At 39.4% G+C, this 25,386-nt stretch overlaps 1 protein-coding gene across 2 annotated transcripts in view; it reads right to left on the reverse strand.

Moving 5' to 3' along the window:
* The window catches only part of KITLG (KIT ligand), a 93,135-nt gene that overhangs the window by 33,747 nt on the left and 34,002 nt on the right, over window positions 1-25,386 (reverse strand). For both annotated transcript variants that reach the window (XM_004583081.2, XM_058673460.1), the window contains exons 2-3: window positions 15,745-15,858; window positions 1,639-1,701 (exon numbers count right to left, since the gene is read on the reverse strand). In XM_004583081.2, coding sequence (XP_004583138.1) covers window positions 1,639-1,701; window positions 15,745-15,858 — 177 coding nt within the window. The remainder of the gene's footprint in view (window positions 1-1,638; window positions 1,702-15,744; window positions 15,859-25,386) is intronic.

Below are 25,386 nucleotides of genomic sequence, written 5' to 3' on the forward strand. Positions count from 1 at the left end.
AATTGGTAATAATTTTGATTTGTTGAACCATAAAAGTAACTCAAAAGCTAATGCAATATGTAATAAGTATTTGGTAAATGATGGGCACAAGAGAATTGAAAGTAGAGAATACCAAGTGGTTTAAAGTTACCGCAGGAACACTATTCAGTGGTTTCAATAAATATACATGGAACAACAAGTTGAAATGATGAAAAATACTAGAAAGGTTCTAAACGGTATACACAGTACAATGGCATCAAAATAAATTTTTATTTAGGTGTTTATTTTAAAGGCGGGGATACAGACATGCAGACAGAGCCCTCTGTATTCTGATTCACTTTGTAAATGTTAACAAAAGCCAGTGCTGGGAACCCAATCTGAGCCTTCCATGTGGCTTGCGGTATCACTGTGGCCTCTCAAGGTCTGCACTAACTGGCAGATGGAGTCTAGATCAGAGCAGGGACTCAAACCCAGGTACCAGGATATGAGATGCAGAGCCAGTGTCTTCACAGTCAGGCTACCTGTCCATCTCAACACAAAATTTCTAAACTTGTCCAACAACTTCACTAGCAGTGCATACCCTGTAGTAAAAGCATAAAGAGCCCACAGGGCTGCTGGGTGTTGTTGCGCTCTATACAACTCTAAGATACTGCCCTCATGGCAAGCCCTGAAAGCAGGAATTGACAAATTCCAATGCAAAATAATTGTTACCCCTAAAAAACAAAGTGAGAACTAGTAAGAGATAGAAAAAGATCATACTCTAAGAGGCTTTACTTGTAATGTTTCATTCCTGAAGATATCTATTTGAGCTAAATATCATACAACCTGAAAACTTCTGTGATGTCTGTCAATATCTTGTTTTTATTTTTTTTTTAATGTTTATTTATTTCTATTGGAAAGGCTGATCTACAGAGAGAATGAGAGACAGGGAGATCTTCCATCTACTGGTTCACCCTTCAGGTGGCTGCAAAGACGAGCTGAGCCAATGTGAATCCAGGAGCTTCTTCAGGGTCTCCCACACGGGTGTAGGATTCCAAGGCTTTGGGCCATCCTTGACTGTTCTCCCAGGCCACAAACAGGGAGCTGATTGGGAAATGCAGCAGCTGGGATATGAACTGGAAACCATATGGGATCCCGGCACATGAAAGATGAGGATTTAACCTTAGAGCCATTGCCTTGGGCCCAATATTTTATCTTCTTAATGTATGAATTCTGGTATTGTGTAGTAAAAACTTTGTGATTTTAGTAACAGAGTGGTGTTCATAATCAACTATTTTCTTGTGAAGTTCAGAAATTCTATTAAATTAAACACTGTTGGCTTATGTTAAATTATGTAAGACTGTTTAAGTTAAGAAAAAAGCTACTGAATTTTGCACTCAAATATTTTCAGTGGGGGGATAATCAAGGAAAAAAAAGAAAACTTTGACTAGCTTCCAAGAAGAGGATCTTATTTAGTTTCAGAGAATAGTTGTAAGAAATATGCTGAATTGTACAGTGAGTGCTTAAAGAAAAAAAAAAGTGATCCAAAAGATATCTAAACTCCAAAAATATCTTCATCAAATATTGAGAATTAGCGAACTCTTAAAAAGCAGGTTATTTCCTATCCCATCTCTTCTGTCAATTACTAAAATAAAACTCAGAAATGAACAATTTACATACCAAAATGTCCATCCCGGGGACATAGTTGAGGGTTATCATATAGTCTTTGGGAAGATTTGCCACCTACAAAGGTAGAAAACAAAACAACAAAAAGTTCCTTAGGAAAATTCATACTTATCAATTAATTAGTCATATTATTTTATTTGTGTGGAGAAAAATAGATATAAACTTGTTAGGTTTTTAAAATCATAACATTACATATCTATCATTACATATAATATGCACATACATTTACATATGTATCACATAGACACATATATCTATGTATATATATGTATATACATAGATAAAATTTATCATCTTCAGCTTCCCTTTCTAATAAATCCAGGTGATAATACAAATATTTGAGGCTCTAAATTCATTTATGGGTAGCTAATTATAATCTACTAAATCTTGAAACAAAATATGCCTTTCAGCTTTTGAATTCCTCTCCAAGAAAATTTTCTAACTTGTTCCTCCATAGGGCTAGGAATTTAGTATGCTTTTCTAGTCAGTGATTTGCAAAGGGAGCAACTCAAAATGTGTCCGCACCAATATGGAACCTGTTAGAAATGGGAATTCTCAGACCACACCGAACACACTCAGTCATTTTTAACAAATCCTTCAGTTGATTCTAATGCATGATCAAGTTTGACAATTTTTGTTCTATGTGGAGCCTCCAAAATTTGTAAAGCATAATACCATTTACAAGATGGAGATGCTTTATGACTTACATAATTTAGAAAGATTGGTTTAGCATGGTGACTTAATCCACTTACCTTGAACTGAGTATCTGAGATGCCTCAGCTGCTTGTCTAGCTTCTTTAAAGGCTTTACTAAATGTCTAACATATTTACATTCGATGTGCAATGTGTGAATAAGCAACAGATTTGGAATCGGGCAATCTGGAACAAATCTATACTCTTTTTGTTCCATTGTTCCCTTCCGTTGTAAAATGAAAATTTAAGCTCCTACATTAAAAAGTCATTGAAAAGCTGAGATAAGTGAATGTGCAAACACCTTGTAAATATTCAATCTATGTTCTTTATGCGAAGTTATATAAGCAAATGACTTTGGAGGCATAAAACCTGTTAAACTTACTGAGTTCTAGGTTCTCTTATCTCCCTTTCCCCATCCTTCTGTTATAGCACCGTAAAAGTTTTCAGTTGAATACTATAACCAACGATATACAATGAAAAAAATGCATCAATAGGTCTGCCTTGTTTTGAAAATTATTTCACCTTTCATTCTGTCTTTAAAAGCTTGCATTTCTCAATAGAAAGCAGAGACCATGGCATGTTTGCTAGACTAGTTCCTCTCCCAAAGTCTCCAAAACCATAACCCAAAAGCTTCTGAGTCTTGCCAGTAGCTTCCAGAATCTGAATACAGCCTTGCTAGAAAATAATCTGGGCAAAGACACAAGTAGTGAGAGGGTAGCTGACGTAGGAATTGGTTCCATAGTGCTCACTGCCATCATCCTTTTCAGGTTACCACCTTAAGCCCCTCTCAGCCTGCACTGCACTGCACTACACCTGCACTGGTTGCCCCTTCCTCATTTCTCTTGCACAGTGTCTAACACTTACCAAATATTTACTGTGCATCCAGCCTGAGGCTCAACAAGGGTCTAAGTTGCTTTATAACATCTAACCCCTAGATGCCTCAGATGCGTTCTATTTAACAGGGTAAGAAAATGAAGGTGCAAAGAGACTAGGGTTACACTACCACTAAGTGTTCAGTCAAGACTAGAATCCAGGGATTCTTTGCTCCATTATATATTTTCATTTTCATCTACTCTCTGGATACATGTCTGCTTTCCACTTGGAAGTCTCCAGCATCATCCTTGCTCATGGTATGCTCAAAAAAAAAAAAAAAAAGAAAGAAAGAATGCTCATTGCTGATAGAAAACACATCTGGACCAAGCAGAAGGTGGCAGGTTTCCCTTCTCCTGTATTTCAGGTGTTAATTCTTTTGCTGTTTACACTTTACTTTCTTCTGCTCAAACTTGCCATGGAGCTTCTATTATTTCAGAATTGTTGTTCCAATCTTTGATATGCACGTTATGTAAGCCCTAGTGCCAAAGAGATAGCACACATCTTTGCAGGAATGAAAGCCTGAATAGGAAACTAGGCAGCTATATTTTATTTAGTACTGAACTAACCATGTAAATTAGATCCATTCCAGACAGAAAATGTTTAGCCTACTGGTTAAGATGTCTGCATTCCACTGTGGAGTGTCTGGGTTTAATTCGTGATCTGACTCCAGTTGCCTGCTAATATAGATCCTACAAAACAGTGATGATGGCTCAGGTGACTAGGATTTTATCACCCAAGTGAGAAATCTGAATTCTAGCTCCTGGTTTCAACTTAACCAAGCTGTAGCTATTGTGAACATTTGTGGAGTATATGAGCAGCTGCAGCTCTCTTAGTTTATTCTCTCTCTCTCTCTCAAACCTCTCCCTATCCCTCCCTCGCTCCCTGTACTCTCCCTCTTGCCATTTTATCTACCCCTCTCAAATAAAACCATTCTGCAAGTCAAAAATGTAAAAAATGGTAGGTATTGTGAACCAACACCTGCCTCACCATCTAACACTTCCTCCAGCTACTTCAAAAGGTTTATGGAAAAGCACAATGAGGGAACAACATTTTTGTTCAGTGAATTAATCCACTGTATACGAAATTGGTATCCCACATCAGGTACTGCCAATTTGAACCATGGCTATTTTGCTTCTGATCCAGCTCTGCTGATATACCTGGGAAGGCAGAAAAGGCTGGCTCAGATATAGAAGACCAGAATAGAGTTCCTGGCTTTTGCCTTTAGTCTGCCTCTACACTGGCTACTGGGGTTGTTTGGGAAGTAGACCGGTAGATGGATAATCTCTCTCTTTTCCTGTTTCTCTGTCAGTATTCCTCTCTTCATCATTATGCAACTCAAAGAAATGAAGAAAATACTTCTTTTTAAAAAATGGAGTTAGGGGCAAGTGCTTTTGTGCAGTGGATTAAGCAACCACCCATTGTGCCAGGGTCCCATTAGCATTGGATTGGAGCCCCAGCTCTCTGCTGATACACCTGGGAGAGCAGCAGTAGGTGGACTAAGTGCTTGGGCCCCTGCTACTCATGTGGGAGACATGAAGGGAATTCCTGGCTCCTGGTGTTGGCTTGGCCCAGTCCCAGCTATTGGGGTCATCTGGGGAATGATCCGGCAGATGAAACATCTTTCTCTCTCCTTCTGTATCTCTGTCTTTCAAATAAATAAATTAAAAGAACAGTAAAAAAAAGTTATAAAGATTCAACATTTTGAAATCTATGGATTGCTTTTTCCTAACATACATTCCTACATATGCATGCGTTTCAGACATTTTTATGCCCAAAGAAACATCTTTTCATTACATTTTTTTCTTGAAGATTTTGAAGTAGCATCACCTAAAAGTATAAGTATAGACTCAATGGAATTATTAATTATATAAACAGAGGCTCTGGGACTAGATCTAGAGAAGTGATTATGTAAGGGACATGCCAGCCAACTGGACTTTATGAGTCATTTATATACAAAAAGAAAAAAAAAAGATTTAAAAAGTCAAAGCAAATTTGACTTTGGCCACAACACTGGAATTTCTACACAGTGCCACTTGAGGGTTGTATTTTTGCAGGAAGCTGACTTACATATATTTAATTTCTTGTGGGATTTAGAAATAATACTATTTTTGAAAAGTGCTTAACAATTCATAACATGTTTTAATGTATACTCTACCGCAACCCCAAGAGATATATCTTACTAATCTAATTTTACAAGTGAAGCCAAGGCAGCTCAGAGAGCTTAGCAGGCACCTTCAAGGTTACAGGCATAAGTAATAACTGGTACAGAAAAAATGCAAACCTGGGCTGGTCTGCAGAGTGGTTCTTTATTTCTCTCTTGGTTTTGATTGGTTTATTTACGAATACACTTGGCAGAGAACCTGGGAAGTCAAACTGTAGATATTTATGGTAGGTTTGTGAATTATTATATTACTTTAGTAAAGTTGAATACCTTTCAGAAAGCACAAATAATCTTGAGATGAATTTTACTTTTTTGATGTATACTAATCACTGCAGAAAGTTTTATAGAGTGGAGGAGCCCTTTCCCAGGCTAATAGCCTAAGAAAAGCAGCAGAAGATGTCCCAAATGTTTGAACTCCTGCCACACATGTGAGAGAGTTGGGTGAAATTTCAGTCTCCTGACTTTGATCTGGCTCAGTACTGCCATTGCAGCCACCTGGAAGGTGAACCAAAGGGTGTCATTCATTCATCCATCCATTCACTCTTTTTCTCTCTCCTCCTCCTTCTCTGTAACTCAAATAAATACATTTTTAAAATTTTAATGAAAAAACAAACAGGAAATTCAGAGCAAAGCAAAGTAGGTCAAACGGGAAATAACAAGGCTGCGTAGGGCCATTTCTACCATAAGAAATCTATAGGAAGTTACTTTTGCCTTATATGCATTATGTCAATTCTATGGAACTTCTAGCCCATTTACGTAAAATAAAGAGAATGAACTAGATAATTACTGAAATCTAAAGTTTGTTTTACCTTTCTTGTATAAGCAGTGGGGCCAAGAAGAATATTCTGGAAGGACATATCGGAGCAAAGAGAAAAGACAGGGAGCATGTTAGAAGTAACATTAGAAAAGTGCTGCATATGTGCTAACTATTTGCACGCACTGGAAGCTAGAAGAGCAAAATCTGGTGTAGATTCCATGGAGATATTCTGATGGTAGGGTTAAATCAGTAAGTAACCAAGGCTGTATACTTTAAGGACATATCTGTTGTAATGGGGCAGTCCATAGCATAGTAGGCTATATGGTATCCTATGCAGGTGCTGGTTCAAGTCCAGCTACTCCACTTCTGATTCAGCTTTGTGTAGGTTGGGAATGTGCCTGGGAAACCAGTAGAGGATGACTCTAGTCCTTGGGCCCCTGCATTCATATGGGAGAACTGTAAGAAGATCCTGGATCCTGGCTTCCATGCAACCCAGCTCCAGCTGTTTCAGCCATTTGGGTAGTAAACCAGCAGATGGATGATCTCTCTCTCTAACTCTCTCTCTCTCCTCTGCTTCTCTATAACTCTGCCTTTCAAATACAAATAAAATAAATCTTAAAAAACCCACCAATCTATTCTACTAAACTAAGTTCAAACTGGAAAAAAATGGCATCTAATTAACTGGAAATTTTACCAAAGAAAGTCATTCCAATGAGCTGTGAATTGTAGCACAGAACATTGCAAAAATGTAGAAAACTATAAGAATAAACTATTTGATCATGGGGTAATTTTACCAAATGGGCCCTTTTTGCTACCTTTAGTGGATATACTGTGAGGTTTGGCCACATTCAAAAAACAGGAACAAAAAGACAACAATATTCAGCAATACCAGAAGCTCCGCCAAGATACAGTTTCCATGATAAAGTCTCTGCAAGCCAGGCTGGCACTGGCTACACACCGTACTTGGACTCAAAGAACTGAAAGTGAGACATTTAGCCCCCTCTCTAGGACTCCGATGAAGACCTTTGGATCTCATGAAGGAAAATGTCACTGAAGTTCCTAAACTTCATGAAATTAAGTCATGAAGTTGATACTTGCATCAAGACTCTTCATACTCTCAGTTTTCTGTCTCAGGTCCAAAGGAGGAAATCAAAATGCAGTGCTGATTCAGGATTACCTTGACAGCAAATGTAAAGTGTTGTGTCTATTAAAACCATTCTTGAGATACAGTCCACAATTTCATTCCCTTTTGATCTAGTCAGGTGTAAGAGGAAAAAATGTCCAATATTTTTGTCATCCTAACATAAAAGTGGATGGTTAAAAAGTGCATGGAAAATATTTTTTTTTAAAAAAGCATGCATGGTTCAAAATTTTCATACCAAACAAATTTATCTTTCAACTTTTCCCACAACTTTTTGAATACCATTACAGTTCAGTAATACACAGTAGGTTTCTGTTGCTTGGTCAGCCTTCAGGAATAACATAGGAAAATTATTTTTGCATTTTTGTTTCTCCTGATAATGTATCATCATTAATGCTGGCTAAAAATTCTAATTAATTAGGTCAATTATCTTTGATTTTCAAAGGTTTGGGGTGTTTTATTTCTTCCTTTAAGAAATAGCTTAATTTGTGATTAAAAACTTCAGGAGACTTTTCTAAGTCATCTTTTCTCAGTAAAGAACCCTAAATAAACATATCAAAAAACTTAAAAAAATTTTTTTTTAATTACTCAAAAGTTTTACGTTCTTATTCAGCTTCTGACTCTAACTGTGCCTTCAGAACTTTCATAACTTTCTGCTCCTCAATAAGGAAAGCCCACGTGGTCCTATCATGGACACGTTTAGCACACATGGAAGGACCACAAGCCCTGCGGACATGTTCATCTTGTCAGCACTTGAAGTCTCACAGCATGAATCCCTCACGGTCAGCCTGGGCACACACCATGTGCAGATTTCAGTGCCTTCCCAACCTTCTTATTGTAAAGATGGATCATTCTGTTCCCAGGAGTTTTCCTACAAGTCTGACTTGTAGGAAAGGCTGAGGCAGTATGTGAAAGGCTGGACCATCCTAACCATCTCTGAGCACTGTCTCAAAAGAAGCGAACTTTTCTTTTCTTTCAAATAGAAGATAGTAAAAACTTTTTTTTGTCTTTTTCATAGTATTATGGCTTGATATGTCCCTTCCGAAATTCATGTTGACATATAATCCTCATTATAAATATTAAGAGGTAGGACTACTTGGGATCTTCACTAGGTAATTAGGGTTCTGTATTCATGAAAAAAATTCACCCATCTTGTAATTAATGGATAAACAGATGAATGTCTTAAAGTGTTATCTAGAGTTGGTTTGTTAAAAAGGCCGGTTTGGACAAGATTTCTCATGCAACTTCTGTCTTCAGCCACATGATACCAATAATAGCACCATCACTCAATGATGTGTTTCTTCAAACTTGGATCAGAACAATAAATCAAAATAAATTTCTTTTTAAATATTTATTTTATTTATTTGGAAGGCAAAGTTATAGAGAGAGCTCTTCCATCCCCTGTCTCATTCCTGAAATGGCCACCATGGCAAGGGCTGGGCTAGGCCAAAAATAGGAATGAGAAACCAGGAGTTTCTTCCCTGTCTTCCATGTGGATGGCAGGGGCCCAAGCAGTTGGGCCATCTTTTGCTGCTTTCCCAGGTTTATTAGCAGGGAGCTGGCCTGGAAATTGATTACTTGAGACTCAGACAGGTATGGCAAGACAGTGGCTTTATCTATTACACCAGAACAACGGCCCCAACTTCTTTTCTTATGACTTACCTTCTGTAGCATTCTGCTTCTAGTATCAGATTCAGACACAGAGACAATTCCAACTAAGTCATGCTAAAACTGAACTTCTGCAAAAATAGTGGATTCCCAATCATAACAGAATAATGTGAAAACTACTCAAGAAAGAAAATTCAGTAAATTATAATGATAATTTGTAAGGTACACTGAAAACCATCATCTCAGAGTACCAGGAAGGCACTGTAAACTATTAACTAAATTCTTTTTCTTGAAAGACAGTTATGAGTTCAAGACTTTACTCAGTTTTCCACTTTCCGGATACAGATGGGTAGGTTACTAACCATGACAAGCTTCCTAATCAATAACCTGAGTGTGAAAACAAGGACATCATTGGACTGCAAAAACTAAAGGAGAGACCCATGCAAAGTGCTTCAGATAATGCCTGGAAACACACTTCACAGCTATTGCTTTAAATAGCTAAAAAGCAGGAGACAGAACATCAAGTTGTTGAACCCATAAAGGAAGGACAATTTCTTCTCCTGATAAGAATGATATGCTTGGAAAAAAAATTATCCAAAGTGTAAAAACTTACCTGAGGACATTTTTGTAACCTCCCTTTACATGAATTACCAAGAATGATAAAATAAGGGGCTACTACAGCCATGGATTCCTTTGTTCTAATCCTATCCGACTGATTAGTGTACTGACCTTGAAAGGACACAGTGAAACTCGTCTTTTTAGGATCGGGTGGAACAACAACCTACCCCAAGAACATTTTGAGAAAGACAAATAATTTGAAAGATATTTAATGTGCATTTTGAAGTGCAATAGTTACATTTAAGGAAATTCTTTCAAATGGAGGGAATGCAATACCACATTGATGGAAAAGAATAGGGATAAGCCTTATGGGAAGTTAATTTGTTCCAGTTCAGCATTTGTGTTCCCACTTATTCGTTTATGTATACCTATCAAAAGCTACAACAGGAGTATCTCTGAGATACAAGTTTCTAAAACTGGATGTATCTTCTTCCCAGACACTTGATCCTTTCTTTAGGTAAGTCAGAGTCCTCCATTTAAAACAAGTCTTGCAACATTTTTTAAAAACAAAGCAAAATGTTCTGTAAGTAGATGTATGATTATGCTGAGTAAACATACCAGGAGGATTTCAAATAAGAACCATGGGCACTGGGGGGGCGGTACAAAGTGTCCAAGAAGAAATATTAATAATAACAAAAGTCACTCTAAAGCCATACATCATGTGTTTCTGTCACACGAGAACCACCGCAAGTGAACAAATTGAACATTTTAGGGCTAGTGCAAGGTGCAAGTTGCTGTCTTAGGCAAAAGCAAAAGTGATACAGAAAGCAAAGTAATGATTTCAATTGAAAAATTACTGTAAGCAAGACAAAAGAAGAGGAAGAAGAAAGACACTGGTAGCTTCACTTGTTTCCCTCAAGTAAAATGTACCACAATTATTTATGTGCAAAACACATTTCTCTCATTCCACAGAACCTTCTTTAATCTGAACATTATTGAATGATTCCAAGAGATACATCCCAAAGAAATACTATGGGATAAAATAAGTTGAGACAAACTTCCAGGATCCTGTAGTTAAACAGTTTCTATATTCTTTGAGGTGACAGACTTCTCTAAGTGACAACTGAAACCATCTTAATACACTCTTTCCCCAGAAATGGACAAAAGAACCATGAAGACATAATTCTGAGTTTCACTGGTAAGCTTCTAGAACATATGAGTTCTAGATGAAGAGTTGTTGATCATGTCTATGTTCTTCTTTTTGAAGATTAGGAAACCAATCACAGACAGATTCTGTGGTTTTCTTCCAAGATCATACCTCCATATAACAGTCGAGCTGGTATTCTAACAATCCAGTTTTCCAGATTTTCATCAAGATGTTCAATGCCAACAACCTTTATAGAAAGGCTGTGATTTCCTGGATCCATGAAACTCAACAGTCAGTGATATTGCTGTTAGGATATGAACACCGGGCTCCTTCTCAAACATGAAGGAACTAACACTAAAATATTATGGCCTAAGCAGTCTGCTACTGCTAGTCAGAATAGCTAGTCAGAAACATGAAAGTTTTACTCCCTAAACATCTACATTGGCCTGAACTAGGCCAAGCAGGAACTGGGAACCAAGGACTCATTTTGGGTTTCTCATATGGGTGGTAGGAAAGCAATCATTTGTGGCATAGTTGTCACCTGCCAAGGTCTACACTAGCTGGAAGCTGGAATCAATGGGCAAAGCTGGGCATCCAACTGAGGTACTCCAACATGGGAATGATCCTCTCAGCTGACCTTTCAAGTCCTTTGATGCATACCTATTCCTCTAGATATTTTCATGAGCTCAAGTCTTTGTCAAGTCAATTATTTTTTGGATACAAGCCAGATACGCAAATAAAGTTAAGCGGTTTGATGGGCTCTAACAGCCAGCCTGAAAACCACTGCCCTACATGACACCTCACTCGTTCTAGGACCAGGAACTGAGCTGTACTCTCAGATCACAGTCCCCTCACAGATAAAAATAATTTGTTTAGATTATCTCTCATTTTTCTTACAGCTCCAGTATTTTATGAACCTGCAAACATCACCACAATACATAGCTAAGATTTAAGGCACACATACTGTATTTCAAGCACTGCTACATCATCTTGTTTAATCCTCCCAAACACTCTGTATACTGAGGTACCACTGACATGTCTATTGTACTGATGGGGACACTGAGACACATAGAGATGATGACAATAATTCACAGAAATTTTTATTTTTTCACTTATCTGGTCTACACTACAAAACTGGAAGGAAGTATTGATATTTAGAAAGGTAGTTACTTATATAAATACAAAGGCCTGGGATTTAAGCAAGGTCCACCAGAATCCAAAATCCATTCTTTTCTTCAATACAAGTACAGGTACAGCCTGGGTTCCAAATTCTACAGTGAAGTTAATTTTTTAAAATTTATTTATTTGCAAAACCAAAGACAGAGTCAGAGATATTTCATCCACTGGTTCACTCCCCAGATATCAGTAACAGCTGGAGATAGGCCAGGTCAGGGGCCACGAACTCAATGTTGGTCTCCCACATGGGTGGTAGGGAGCTATGCACATCAACCCCAACTAGCTACCAGCGAGCGTGCATCCTAGAAAGAAGCAGAATATAAAGTGGAATGAAGACTCAAACCCAGGCACCCTGATATGAGATGCAGGTATTTCCTTCAGGTGAAGAGGCAAACGCAGCCCTATGATGAAATCTTTTTCAATGGCATTTACGTGGTGTTACTGCTCTGCGAGTGACATGCATTCTTATTTTTTAAGAGATGGTCTATTTTGCAAACTGATATAGAAATACTCTCAGCTGAGGGATATTGTATACCTTAAGGAATACAGGTTGTGAGTAATGTAAGTCATTGAATATTTAGTTAGAAGTAATTTCTGAGTCCCAGTTTTCAAACTATCTTGATTTCCTGTAAAGTATTTTATTAAAAATAAAATCCAAGAAAATACATGGAGTATTTGGGGTTTATTTTCTTCTGAGTTAATTCCAAAAGTAGGAAACTACTGTCCCTTCCTCCCCATTCTACCCTCCTCACCTCTGTTTTTTTTTTTTTTTTTCAATGTAGTCATTTGGCCTTTGTTCTAGGAGTGAGGAATTACAATCTTAGTATCAATGCTATGGAAATATTCCTTTCCAAGTCTTTTTTCTTCATCACTAACTCATTAATGCTTCTTGCCACTTCTCATTGTATCAACCAGTAGGTAACAGCATGATAATAAGCAGATGGTTAGAGACAAGAATAGAAAATCTTGGAGGATGCTAACAATACCTCCTTTTGTGACTTGAAAATGCTGGTCTGACATTTCACAAGAAGTGCTGCTTATGAAGTAGTATTTCCTAAACACAAAGAAAAAATATAATGGCCACCAATGATTTTTTAAAAAAAAATAGCATGTCCATCTTGGATTTGCTTGGTCTGTGCTCTGATGCACATTGTCTTCTAAGTAGGCTTCATTGCACACATGGTTGAAATTTGTCCCATGCAATCAGTACTGTTCTCCTGGGCTCAATGTCAGCTTGAGAGTTACACAAGCAGTTTCATAAAAACGATAATGTTCCAATGACCTACTTTAAGCATATTTTAGAGACCTGTATTAACTTGACATCTTGCAAATCTATATGACATAGATACAGCTACTTATAGTAAGCTTACTCATAGTAAGCACTGACAGTAAATTAGAGTTGGGACGTTTTGGTCTTTAAACTTTGACATGACAGGTCATCTACAGCAATGGTTTTTAAAATCTCTTCCAGAAATCAGTTAAAAATGTAGATTCCTGGAGTCCTTGCACAGATTTATCAAACCAGTTTCCTGGAGTAAAGCCCTGGCACTTGAAATTTCAGTAAAGGACACAGGTAATATAAAGTGCATCAAAGTGGAACGCAGTACTTCTTCATTCATTCAACAAATGCCCAGTGAACTCCTTTTATTGATACAGACAAAATTTACTATATAAACACACATCATCGTTTTAGTATTGTTTCTTGGATCATAAGCTTATAAGCCACTTGAGAAAAAGGATCTTGATCTATGCTATTAAAAGACTTCTTCCTCACCCGTCACTATATATATAATGCCTGCTTGTGTATAGCTGCAAATGCTGCATGGATTTCCTCACCAGTCCCTCAAAAAGCCAGGTTGTCACATCTGGTGCTGTGGCATCAAGAATGTGTTGAAACTCATACTCGCTGGGTGTCCTTCAAGAGAATCTGCAAGTGTGGTGTGTGTTTAATTCTGCATTGATTATAAGCTAAAGAGACTCCAACTCTGACATTAAACTTCTGTTTTGAAGCTCTATTATGAACTCACAAAGCATATAAATGAGGAAATGTATCACAAAGCTTACTCATAGCAGAGTCTTACTCCACACACTTTTTTTCATGGTACAGAATCTTTAATACATGGATGTGTTGTGTAACGTCCAATAAAGGTAAAAATACCTATTTCCTTAAGCACTTAACACTTCTTTATCATGAAAACTTTCAAAATCATTTCTGTGAATGTTTAAAAGAGAAACATGTAAGTACATTATCATTAGCTATAGCCATCCCATCATGCAACAAAATACCAGGACTTCTTCCTCGTACCTAATAACACCTCTACCCCACCTCCTGTTGCCAGCCTCTGTGGCCACGACTACACTCTTCTACGAAATCAACTATTTTAGGTTCTACATAAGATTGAGATCATTTGGTTGTTGTCTTTCTGTGCTTGGTTTATTTCACTCAACATGACAACCACATTTTCTTTAGACATTCATCAGTGGTCAGACACTTAGGTTCTTTAGCATTTCTTGATTATTTTGAATAGTGCTTCCAAAAAATGGGAGTACAGATGTCTCTTCAACAGACTGGGTTCATTCCTCTTGGGTATATATATCCAGTAGTGGGATCACTAGATCATGTAGGATTTCTAGTTTCAATTTTGTGAGGAGTGTGCTTACTGTTTCCAACAATGCTTATAGTAGAAACTGGCATTCCTATTAACAGTGTGTCAGAGTTCCCATTTCTGTACATGCTCACAGCCCTTGATATCTCTTTTTGATAATAATAATGTAATTGCAGCGAGGTGAAACAGTGATTTGGATTTGCATTTCCTTGGTGCTTAATGTTGTTAAGTATTTTATTTTATCCACCTGATGGCCATTTGTATGTCTTCCTCTGAGAAATACCTGTTGCATATGCTATCTTAAAAACTAGCCTTTCCTTTCTTTTCTCTTTATTATTATCCTCATTACTTCCCTATCCTTGTAGAAGTTCTTTTTTTTACTAAGTGTTGAAACAATTTTTAACAAGAACCTTTTTAACAAGAACCTTACAAAAATTCTTCTCAAACTTTGTTCAGCCTAAAATCACATTGAGTTTTCCAAATGACTATGTAAAATCTGCATTAGGCTTATGAGAGTTTGGAAGAATGCATTCCAGACAGGTTCTTCAAAAAATTCATGGAAAATGGAATTAAAAGATAAATTTATTTTGGTATAAAAATTTTTGAAGTCCAGACAATTTTTCCATAGTATGAGTTTGCAAACTTTCTCAAGGTCCTCTATATGTATGGACTTTTTCTTGCATTAAAATAAATATCTTCTAATTCTTTTTTTTCTGTCAACCTTTTGAAATACCGTCATATTATGCCATCTGCGTGGCTTGAGTCTCAGAAGAAGCATTGGGGAGGTAACACACAAAGCTGGCACTGAACAAGCGGCAGCATTGCACAACGCCTTTCTTTGCTGAGGCAGGAGTGGCAATGGAGACAATGCAGGAGATGAAAGTCTTCAACATTTGGACAATAAATGGCTCCCCTAACCATGGCCACTGAGGGAACAAACACCTGTCAGTTGTGACAGGACCTTGCTACTGATGAAAAGGGGAGGTTGGCCATCTCAGATCTCCTGTTAGAGAATGTGGGCCCATGGAAGGATCTTTGTAAGCTGGGGAACATACTAAAGAGAATGGGGGGGCAAACTGGAGCTCCTTATCTGCACACGATGACCTCTCCAGACCCCATCACTGCCTGTAAATGAGGAGAAAACATCAGCAAACCAATAGAACCACTGCTGGGCTGGTACCCAGTGGGTTGATTTTATAAATTCTCCATGCTCTGCAATTGCTTGCCTGTCCGCTCTCTTAAGTACTGTAAAGAAACGCAACAATTCCTTTCTTCATCTTAGAAAAATATTTAATTTGGGGCATGAAAAAAAATCCAATTTCTTTGATAAACAAATATAAGAAAAAACTGTCACAGGGTTGATAGAACATTCCTTACTTACCAGTTTTGTGATGTCTTTTACATTATCCGTCACAATATTCGCGCAGATCCCTTTAGTTTTGACAAGAGGATTAAATAGGAGCAGTTGAAGATAAATGCAAGTGATAATCCAAGTCTAAATGAAAACAGAAAAATTTCTCAGTGACCGCAGGTAAAAATCCACAACAATTCAAATAATTGACATCTTACAACCTGACTTGGAAAACAATCAATCTACCACCTTATTTAACAACAACAACAAAACCTTAAATACAACACAAGGCTAAGCAATCAAACAACGCTCACCAACTTAAAAAACAACAAAAAAAAACTTTCTGTAAAATCTTGTCTGAATTATCCTTTTAATGACACTATTGCTATCTTTTGTCAAAGGCTTTCTACAGCCAATTTCCTAAGGGCAATCAGGAATGAACGTGTAGTGGCATGTGAAAGACTCATTTTTAGGGTGACTTCTAAAAAGAGAATGCATAAAATGTGTACCTCAAGGCACCAAAAGAATCTTTTTACTTTAAATATAGAATCCATTGACAAGTAGCAGCAAAACCCCTTGGCAGTGCTTTCAGCCAACAGTCCACCAGAGTCCAGCAAGGCAAACCGAGGAGGGGGGTGGGTGTATCTTTAGATCCAAGAATTTAATCTAATTTTTTAGACATCAAAGAAAATTACTGTTTTGGATCACAACATTTTTTTTAGAGAGAGTTAAGTGGGAAATAGTTTTAAATTCTACCAGGAAGTCATCTGACTAGTTTTCTTATACAATATTCTTCCGCCATATATTTACAGTCATTTTATAGTTATTCTATATTTTTTCCTGAGTACATCAAAGTAGAGATTTCTTTATTAAAAAGAAAATTTACCATTTATTTAAAAGGCAGGATTATAGGGAGATAGGAGGAGACAGAAAGAGAGATCTTCCATTCACTAGTTCACTCTCAAAATATCCAAAATATCCAGCATTGGGTCTGATGGAGATCAGGAGTGAGGAACTCCTCCGGGATCTCCTATATGTGTGTCAGGGGTCCAAGTCCTTGGGTCAACCTTTCCTGCCTTTTCAGGCACATTAACAGGGACCAGAATCAGAAGTGATGCAGCTGGGACCTGAACCCAGCCTAATATGAGATGCCAGCGTCCCAGATGGCAATTTACCCAACTGTGACACAACACCAGTCTCCACATAATAGTTTTAAGAAGTTGGATATCTATTTTATTTTTTCAATATCTTTACAACACATAATCTAATGCCTTGCATATAAAAATCTCATATTTATTTGCTGGGTAACTTCCTGGTCAAGGTAATTAGACACATTCTAATGTTTTAATTGAATTGAACAGGTGTGATACAACAGGGACCATACCAGTCATTAGAGAAATAAAGATGATAAAGATGCCCTTGAAACTTAGAGATAAGTAAATAAACAACACCCACATCCTGTGATAAATGCTCTGGGAAAACAGGAGGAAGCAATTAATCAATTAACCCCAAGGAGGAGAATCTGTGGCAGGAAGACACTGCCAAGAAAAGCCTGAGAGATTCCGGAAGACAAGCAGGAGTTTGGAAGAAGTGGAAAACAAAGAATTAGTAAATCCTGGAAAAATAAATAGCAGAAGTAATGGTATGGAAATGTGAAGGTATTTTTAAGTATGAGAGGATACCTTGGCGGGGGTGGGGGGAGTAAGCTGCTGTTTATCTATGGTATCTTAAATCGTACAAAATCCCAAATGCATATATCAGCAATCTTTCTTATTTATGTAACTAGCCTGATGTTATTTTCAACTAATTCTGGCATGGTAACTCGATTTTAGCCTAGATCAAATAATGATTATCTTTCAATAAAATTTTAATACTATAATGCTACATAATATAGACATAGTAGCACATAAGGCAAATTAAACCGTTTTTAGTTCCATTGCAATTGTGGTCTATTTTAGCATCCATCTGGCTTAATTTTATTTTTAGGCTACTTTGAGCATTCTGTTGTCACACTCTTCAGAGTATTGCCTCCTTTAGATCACAATGAAAACTAAATGGTGAAAATTATTTGTTTAGGTAACTCTTCTTTTTGAACAATCCCGACAAAATCCTCACTAGCAACAGTCATTCTTCATTTGTGTAAACATCAGTTTTCATAACCTACTGTCTTTGCCCCCAAATAAACTGATCTTTTCATATCATTTCCTGTGAACTTCCTAAAGTACCCACATGTTAACAGCAGTGATCACAGGTGCAGATTGATGACAACACTTGGGAGGCATCGAAGGTTTCTCTCCACACCAAGTGTACTTCTGAATTTTAAGAATTGATTTAGAATGTGCAAGAAAAGAGCAGGTATAGTGCTAACAGAGCAGATGTCTCATGACTCCCAAATTACCTCCCATGTCCCCAAAGCACATTTGAGGTGTATTTGGTGATGACTGATGGCACTGGGTTGGCAGGACTACTCCTTCAGCGCATAGTTTGCTAGTTCAATAGTCCACAAGGGGTACAGGATAAAAATCCATTCTCTTCCTACACTGGCTATTCCCTATTAGTACCAGTATCAGCAATAAAGGACATATTGGTTTTTCCTCTGCACCCTAGTCACTTTAGTTGGAGTCGCTAGGATGAAAACAGGTTCATGAATTCTTGTAGGCAGGATCACAGAAGGGATCAAATGCTAAGGCAGCCCTGAATCTAAAGGAAAAGGCATAGAATTACCCATCAGTCCTTGCCTTCTGGAGACTGCAGCGCAAGTGGAAGCAGCTTGAAATTCTCAATAGGCTGATAGGTGGTGCTTAGCTGGGAACACAACATTTTGCTAAACACTGAATGAAGCTACAAGGGTGATCACAAATCTGCAAGAAAAGCAGGTTGAAAAGCTGGTACCAAGGTCTAACACCTATTTAAGGAATCTTCTTTATTCAAGGAAGAGCAATTGAAAGAAAGTGTGTCGTTGAGCAATAAAAGATTGATGGTATCGGAGAACGTGGTGGCCAGATCATATAGAGCACTATAGCCCATCATTTGGATTTTGAGCAGAGGAGGAATATGAGCATATTTCAAAACTAATAATAATAATATCACTCTGATTGCTGCAATTAAGTGAAAATGAACTTCAGAGTAACAAAAGGTAGAAAAAAGAAATGAATCTTACACTTAGTGGGTATCTGCTGTCATTCAGCTGAGAAGGAGTTATAGCAGAGCACCGACTCAAACTAGAAGGTTCCGCACACATCTCTGAAGGCTGAGTCAGAAGAGTGTCCTGACAACTGAAGTGTGATCTGAAACTTTTCTAAGGATTTTGGCCTGCACAACTAGAAGGATAGTGTTGACTGTCACGGGGATGCTTGGGGGAGCAAAGGTCAGGAGTTAAATATTGAAGATGCTAAGTAAGAGAAGTCATTGATGTATCTCAGTCATGAAACCAGGTCAGGAAACTGGAATCCAGGCTCAAAATGAAGGTCTGGGCTCTAGAAAGCAGTAAGAAAGCCTTCAATATGTAAAAGAGCTGCTAAGCAAAAGAGTAGATGAGATCAGCAAAGGAGTGAGGGCAAAAAGTTAAAAAGGGACCAGAGGACTGTGCATCCCACGAGCTCTAACCTTAAAGGGACAGGAAGAACTAGAACACACCAAGGGCACTGAAAGGTAGAAGGCATAGGAGGAAGAGAAAGTCAATTCTTGGGATGTATGTTAAGGAAAACATCAAATTCTATAAAATGCTGCTAGTAGGTGAAGTAAGAGGACTTGGAATTGACCATTGCATTCTGCAATGTGAAGGTCATCAGTGACATAAGAATATTTTTCTTGAAGCAGAATGAGAAAATGCTGATCTAAAATAAATGGACCTAAAGAAGTGTGAGGATAGAAACCAGAAGCAATAAGTAGCGACCGCTCTTATGAAGAGTGTTCCTTTATGCTTTGTTCTTTCAAGGAACATTCTTCATAAGAAAAATAAACACCAAAATGAAAACAAAGTAGGGAGGTACCTAACAAGGAACTGGGAGTGAAGGGAGTCTAATTCATCAGATTGCAGAAATACCAGGATGTCTGCATGCCTGCGGGGAATGATCCAGTAGGAGAGAGCAGCTGGTTATTTGGTCAGAAGATAGAGAACTGTCGAATAGACAAGCAGGTGTGAGAGTGAATTCTCAAGTACAGTGACTGGCTTTCAGGGGGAGGACAAAGAACCACACTATAAGGTGGGACATTTGAAAGCAAATGCAGATGCTGTTTTGAAACATCACAGTGAATAAAGCTAAAATTCATTGAAAATTTACATATATCAAGCATCTTACATTGTGAAGTTTAACTTTCATGTATCCTCACTTTAAAAATAAAGAAATGGAGATACAGAGAGATTCAGTAGTTTCTGTGTGGTGGCATTAGGATCTGAACCATTTTATTGTCTGTCCTTTTAATTTACAATGCCAGCACTCTGAAAAAGCTGTTAAGATCCTTTGTGAAGGTTTCAGTGGCGTATCTCCAAACCTTTAATCATTTTGTAAATATCAAGCATAAGGAGACAAGTTTGTTCCATATTCCCTGCGATAGCTGAATATACTACATTATTCTAATTATCATAACTTTCACTAACTAGCCTTTAAAAGTTTCTTGAAACATGGCAACACAGACTGCCGTAATAATTGAAAAATAATTTACCAGAGGCAGCAATGCCTTTTTTTGTTTCAGATAAATGTTATTATCTGTAAAGATTTGATTTTACTCATCTTCTAGAAATATATTTGCTCAGGACAAACATTAAATCTGTGCTAACTTAGAAACATTCAAATATCTGAAAAAAAATATTGTGTGCTCATATACTCTATTGTAAGGCTAGTGCCAATAAACTCATATAGTCATGTATTTGGGCCAATGCTTTCTTTTACTACCAAAAAGGACTCTTTTCCCTTTAGTAAAATGTTGCAACTCATTTAAGCAAAGTAAACAGTAGGAGAATGGTACAGAGCAGTGACAGCATCTCCTTCACCTGCATTCTTAGGAGAGGGATGAAAGGTAGAATAAAATGGGGGAACTTAGTGGAAAATGTTCAGTATTCTTCAATACAGAAATGTTTCCCATGTAACAGTACCTCAAAAAGTCTATAAGGGAATGCATGTTCTAAATGAAACTATGCATGTATCTCATAGTATCCTATTGCTTTTGTACCACCATAAACTTTTAATTCTGATTCCCAGGAATTGTTGAGGTCAGGAAACTGGAATCCAGTTTTGCATATGACACCCACCTGTCCTTGATTTCCTAAACAGTGGATAGAAATGTAAAACTTGGTTTCTCTTTGGTAAATCAGGGTCCTCAGATGAGAAGGCCTGCAGAGCAGCTCCCCATTGTGACTGTCCTCCAAGCAGTTCTAAATTATTGCACTTGTTTGAAAGACTGTTTTCAACATTTAGTTTCAGTGTTTGTTTTTTTAGTGTTCCCCTCCCAGATTTCAAAAATAGACTTTTATTGCCAACTTGCCCATTTCAAGCCTGTAGTAGCCTTAATGATAAGTACCATCCATGGCCATTATAAAAGCTTACAGTTTGCAGTATGAAGATCACCACTTCAAAATTGCCCAATATCCCAATGCTTGGAACACGTGAAAATACTGTCATAAGTGGCAAGAGAGGCTTTGCACATGGAATTAGGTTAAGGATACAGAAATGGGATGATCATCCTAGATTCTCAGAGATTTATCTTGTCACTAGAGTCATTAAAAACAGAACTGTTCCCAATTGTGATCAAAAACAAACAAAAAACATGCAATGATAAAGAGACTGAGGGCTGTATGACACTCAATTTGACATCATTGGTCTTGAACATGGAGTCAAGGCCTGTGGGTAGCTTCTAGAAGCTGGAAAAGGAAGGACAATAGATTCTCTTCTAAGGTCTTTGTAAAGGATAGTTCACTGACCTTGGTCTTACCCACTATACCCTATTTTGAATTTCTGATATTTTACATCATAACATAACAAATTTGTGCTACCTTAAGTCACTAAATAAAACAGAGACCAATTTAACATACTTGCTAAATGAATGCATTGGGGTATGAATGATGTAGCCTAGTGGTGTTCAAGCTATTTTGAGTGAGGAATGTGAACTGTCCCAATGAGAATTATTAACCCCTAGCCTCTATTTGAAGCAAAGTCGATCACTTCTTTCTCTTTCTCTCTTGGTTTTATTTGCCCATGCTCTCAGTAAGATTTTTGTTGGAACAATGGTTTCTAAGGGCAAGAGAAGACGGAAAAAAAGACATGCTTTTGGGAACTATGGACGTAGAAGGACTTGGAGCCCCTTACCTTGTGACTTCAAACAAGCAAATTAATGCCCTGAGTATCTGTCTATCACCCTATAAAATGAGAGACTAAGCAAAGTCTTTGCTTCTTACACTTCATGAACTAGTGATGCAAATTGAATGGAAAGCTATTCACAACACAATGCTGCTTTTGGTTGCATGGTTTATGGGCTTTAGAGTGGCTAGGAAATCAGGGAGAACAAAATAGGCTTCAGAATGTTTGAAACTATCAGAGAAAGGGCTTTGAAGAGTAAATCTTGCATGAACGCAGAGTGTGACGTTTATGTTTTTTAAAATTCTTTTTTTTAAATTCACAAAGGAAATTGTATCTGTAGGTTGAACGTTTTGTTGTGAAGTGTATGTTCATTATGGCATAAGAGTATTTTGATGCTGGCCTGGATAAAAGTTTCTTTATCACTGTCTTGATTACTTCTCAACCATGGTTAGAATAACTTCAGTGAATAGAAAACTGATTTCCAATTAAGTCAAATATTCTAATCTCTCTCTCTCTGTTGTGTGTGTGTATGTGTTTCTCTCTCTCTCTTCCTCTTTTTCTGACTACTGCAAACTCCATCAAGGAGAAACGGGTGCCTACATGCGTGGGTGTGTACAGACACTCACCCACACCCCAATACGGAGATAAAATGCTAAGCAAAATGTCCCTGTGTTTGTGATTTCTGCTCTCAGTTATATCTTTTCAGTTTGGTAATTAACCCCCTGTTTTTCCTCTGCAACACTCCCTGCATCTGTATATGACATTCTTCTTTGGCTACTTTGTTTTAGGACTGTACAACTTTTCTCTCTAGGTCACGCTCATCGTGTGATAACCTCTTCTTTCAAGATAACCTTTCTTACTTTGGCAAGGTGGCGGTCTGCCGGGGGTGCCTCTATTCAATGGAACTCGGCCGCAGAATGGTGCCAAACCCTGCGGGCGCATTCTTGATCCCCCCCAGACCCAGGGGGGGCAACGGAGCCCCCAGGTTAGCAGCCATGGGGGCCACCTCAGAGCCGGACTAAAGTCCGAGCTCCGCCCTGCTCCCGTTAGTCGGGAGCGAGGCAACTTGGGTGAGTTCCATTCGCCAAACCCGCAGCAGGGAGGCTGTGGGAGAGTCATCTGTTCTGGGCGGCCAGTGCACCAAGTGGTGCCAGGCTCTGCCTGCTGGCTGCCCGGCGGCGAACTCAGAGGTTTTTACGATATGGAAAGCTATTTGGGGACACCCATCAATAGGCCCAACTTTGGTATAAGGGAGACAGGATTCCTTGCAATGTCCAGGAACAGAGGCTTGAATCTCTAGAACAACACACCCACCACCCTCGTTGGATGATGAACGGGATTGGAAAGTGGCGCGATCTAGGGCTCGGGGGTTCAAACCTCCGGCAACTGGGAAGTTGCCAGGGGGCCGCAGGATGGGGAGTCTTGCTCAGATCCTGACTCCAGCCACCAGGTGCTCAAGGCGAACTGTGCCTGGGCCTGCCAGGATAGAACACAGGTCAAGCCAAGTTGGGCCATTGCACCTGCTACTCTGCTTGAATCAAGGACGTGAAGCCACAATGTCTAAGGCTGAGGCTAGGACAAATGAGGGACTGAAACAAGCTGAGTCAGAGCAACCACTGGCAGGCATATGATCTACGGCTAGTAAAAGGCCCAGTCTGGGAGCCAAGGGGATACCCTAACTGGGTTGAGGCTCCCTCCAAGGGGAACGTGTGCGGGAATGGGGGCTGTGTCCTAACCTAGAAATAGTTGTAGTCTCCCAGGACACTAGTGTGGGCTGGGATTGGATGCACTGGTCTGTGCCGGACCCCAACACTATCTGGTGTCCTGGATAACCAAGGTAAACATGAGACTGGCTAGGCTAGGTCTCGACTCCCCCACTGAGCCACTTGTGAACTGTACGTTGGTATAGACGAGCCACACCTGGGCTGAAACATCCTATAACAAGAACCAGAATGGGGTGAAAGCCAGCCAGGTTAAGCCACTGTTCCTGCTAGGACAAGAGGTGAACTGAGAAGAGCTGGCTCAAAACCCCCTGGTATGTGCATAACTTGGCAATGGGAGAGGCTCAGAGGGAGGTGCCTGGGCAACTCCTCTGGCAAGATACAGACCCTCCAGGTTAGTGCAAGAAGCACAATAGGAAACAGCCCAGAATAGGCCATGGAAAATTTCCCACAGGCATACATTTGGCACGGGACAGGGGCAGACCAGGCTGAATCAGTGCATGTTGTCCACTGGCAAATCCAAACACCAGAACGGAGTGTGGTTTGGGCCGGGTTTGGTCGCGTCAAAACCAGAGTACAATGTGGAATGTCAGGGCGAGGTTGCCGGTGCTGGATTTGACTGCAGCGCCCAACCAGCACACGTGGGAACCAGGAAGGGCAGAGCCGGCGTGGGGATTTGGGGGCTGGTCCCCTCGCTGGACAGCTGCTCCCACTGGAGAGCGTGGGCTGGGTTGGGGACAGACCACACTAGGCAGGGCTGCGGCACCTGTGCGCTGCATGGGGACTGGACTGGGGAAAAGCTAGATTGAGCAAATTATCCCCTGCTGGGGCAAGCATAAACTAGAATGGATGAGGGGTGTAAGGACTTGGCTGTGACACCAGCTGGCGGGAGCTGGCTCTGGGGGCTAATTCTGTTAGGTCAAGTTGCGGAGCCACCTGAAGAGTGCATAAACCGGGACAGTGAGAGACCCGGGAGGGAAACAATGGGTTCCCCCCTCCTGGGTCACTGCTCCCGCGGGAGGACATGATAACTTGGAGGGGGGCCGGGGTGGCTAGACGGAGAGGAACTCAGTGACGTCTGTGGGGGTGGATGGCTGAGCTGGTTAGTTAGAACTAAGCTTTGAAACCCAGGGACAAGTGCAGGAGCTAGATGGGATGTGGGACAGACTGGACTAGTCTGCTATACACATAGGCAAACGAGGATAGGGGGCGGACCTAGTGGGGGTTATTGTGGGTCGCCCCGACTAGGCTGCAGCCCCCACTGGTTGATGCAAGTGCCAAGTATGTGCTAGGCAGAACCAACCTAGTCTGCAATACCCACTGGTTCCAGAGCAACTCCAGTCCGAAAACAAAACCAGCTCAGGAATTGCACCTACAAGCTGATTGTGGCGATGACCAGCTGGACTCAGAGCCCTGGCCAGGAGAGGACGGAGGACAGAGCGGGTCAGTCAACCATCTCAGATATATGTTGGCAGCGAAAACTGGGCGAATGAAGACTCTGTGATGGACAGTGTCAACCAGTGAACTCTGCAACGACCTCATCGAGCTGGGATTGGCGAGACTGGCAGTGATTCATGGCTGGAGAAATATTAAAACCACTAGGGGTTGATCGCAGCTAAACAGTCTCCCCAAGAAGCTGTTCAATCCGTCTGGAC

The sequence above is a fragment of the Ochotona princeps genome, chromosome 15, assembly GCF_030435755.1.
Source record: "Ochotona princeps isolate mOchPri1 chromosome 15, mOchPri1.hap1, whole genome shotgun sequence".
In the NCBI taxonomy this organism is placed as follows: domain Eukaryota; kingdom Metazoa; phylum Chordata; class Mammalia; order Lagomorpha; family Ochotonidae; genus Ochotona; species Ochotona princeps.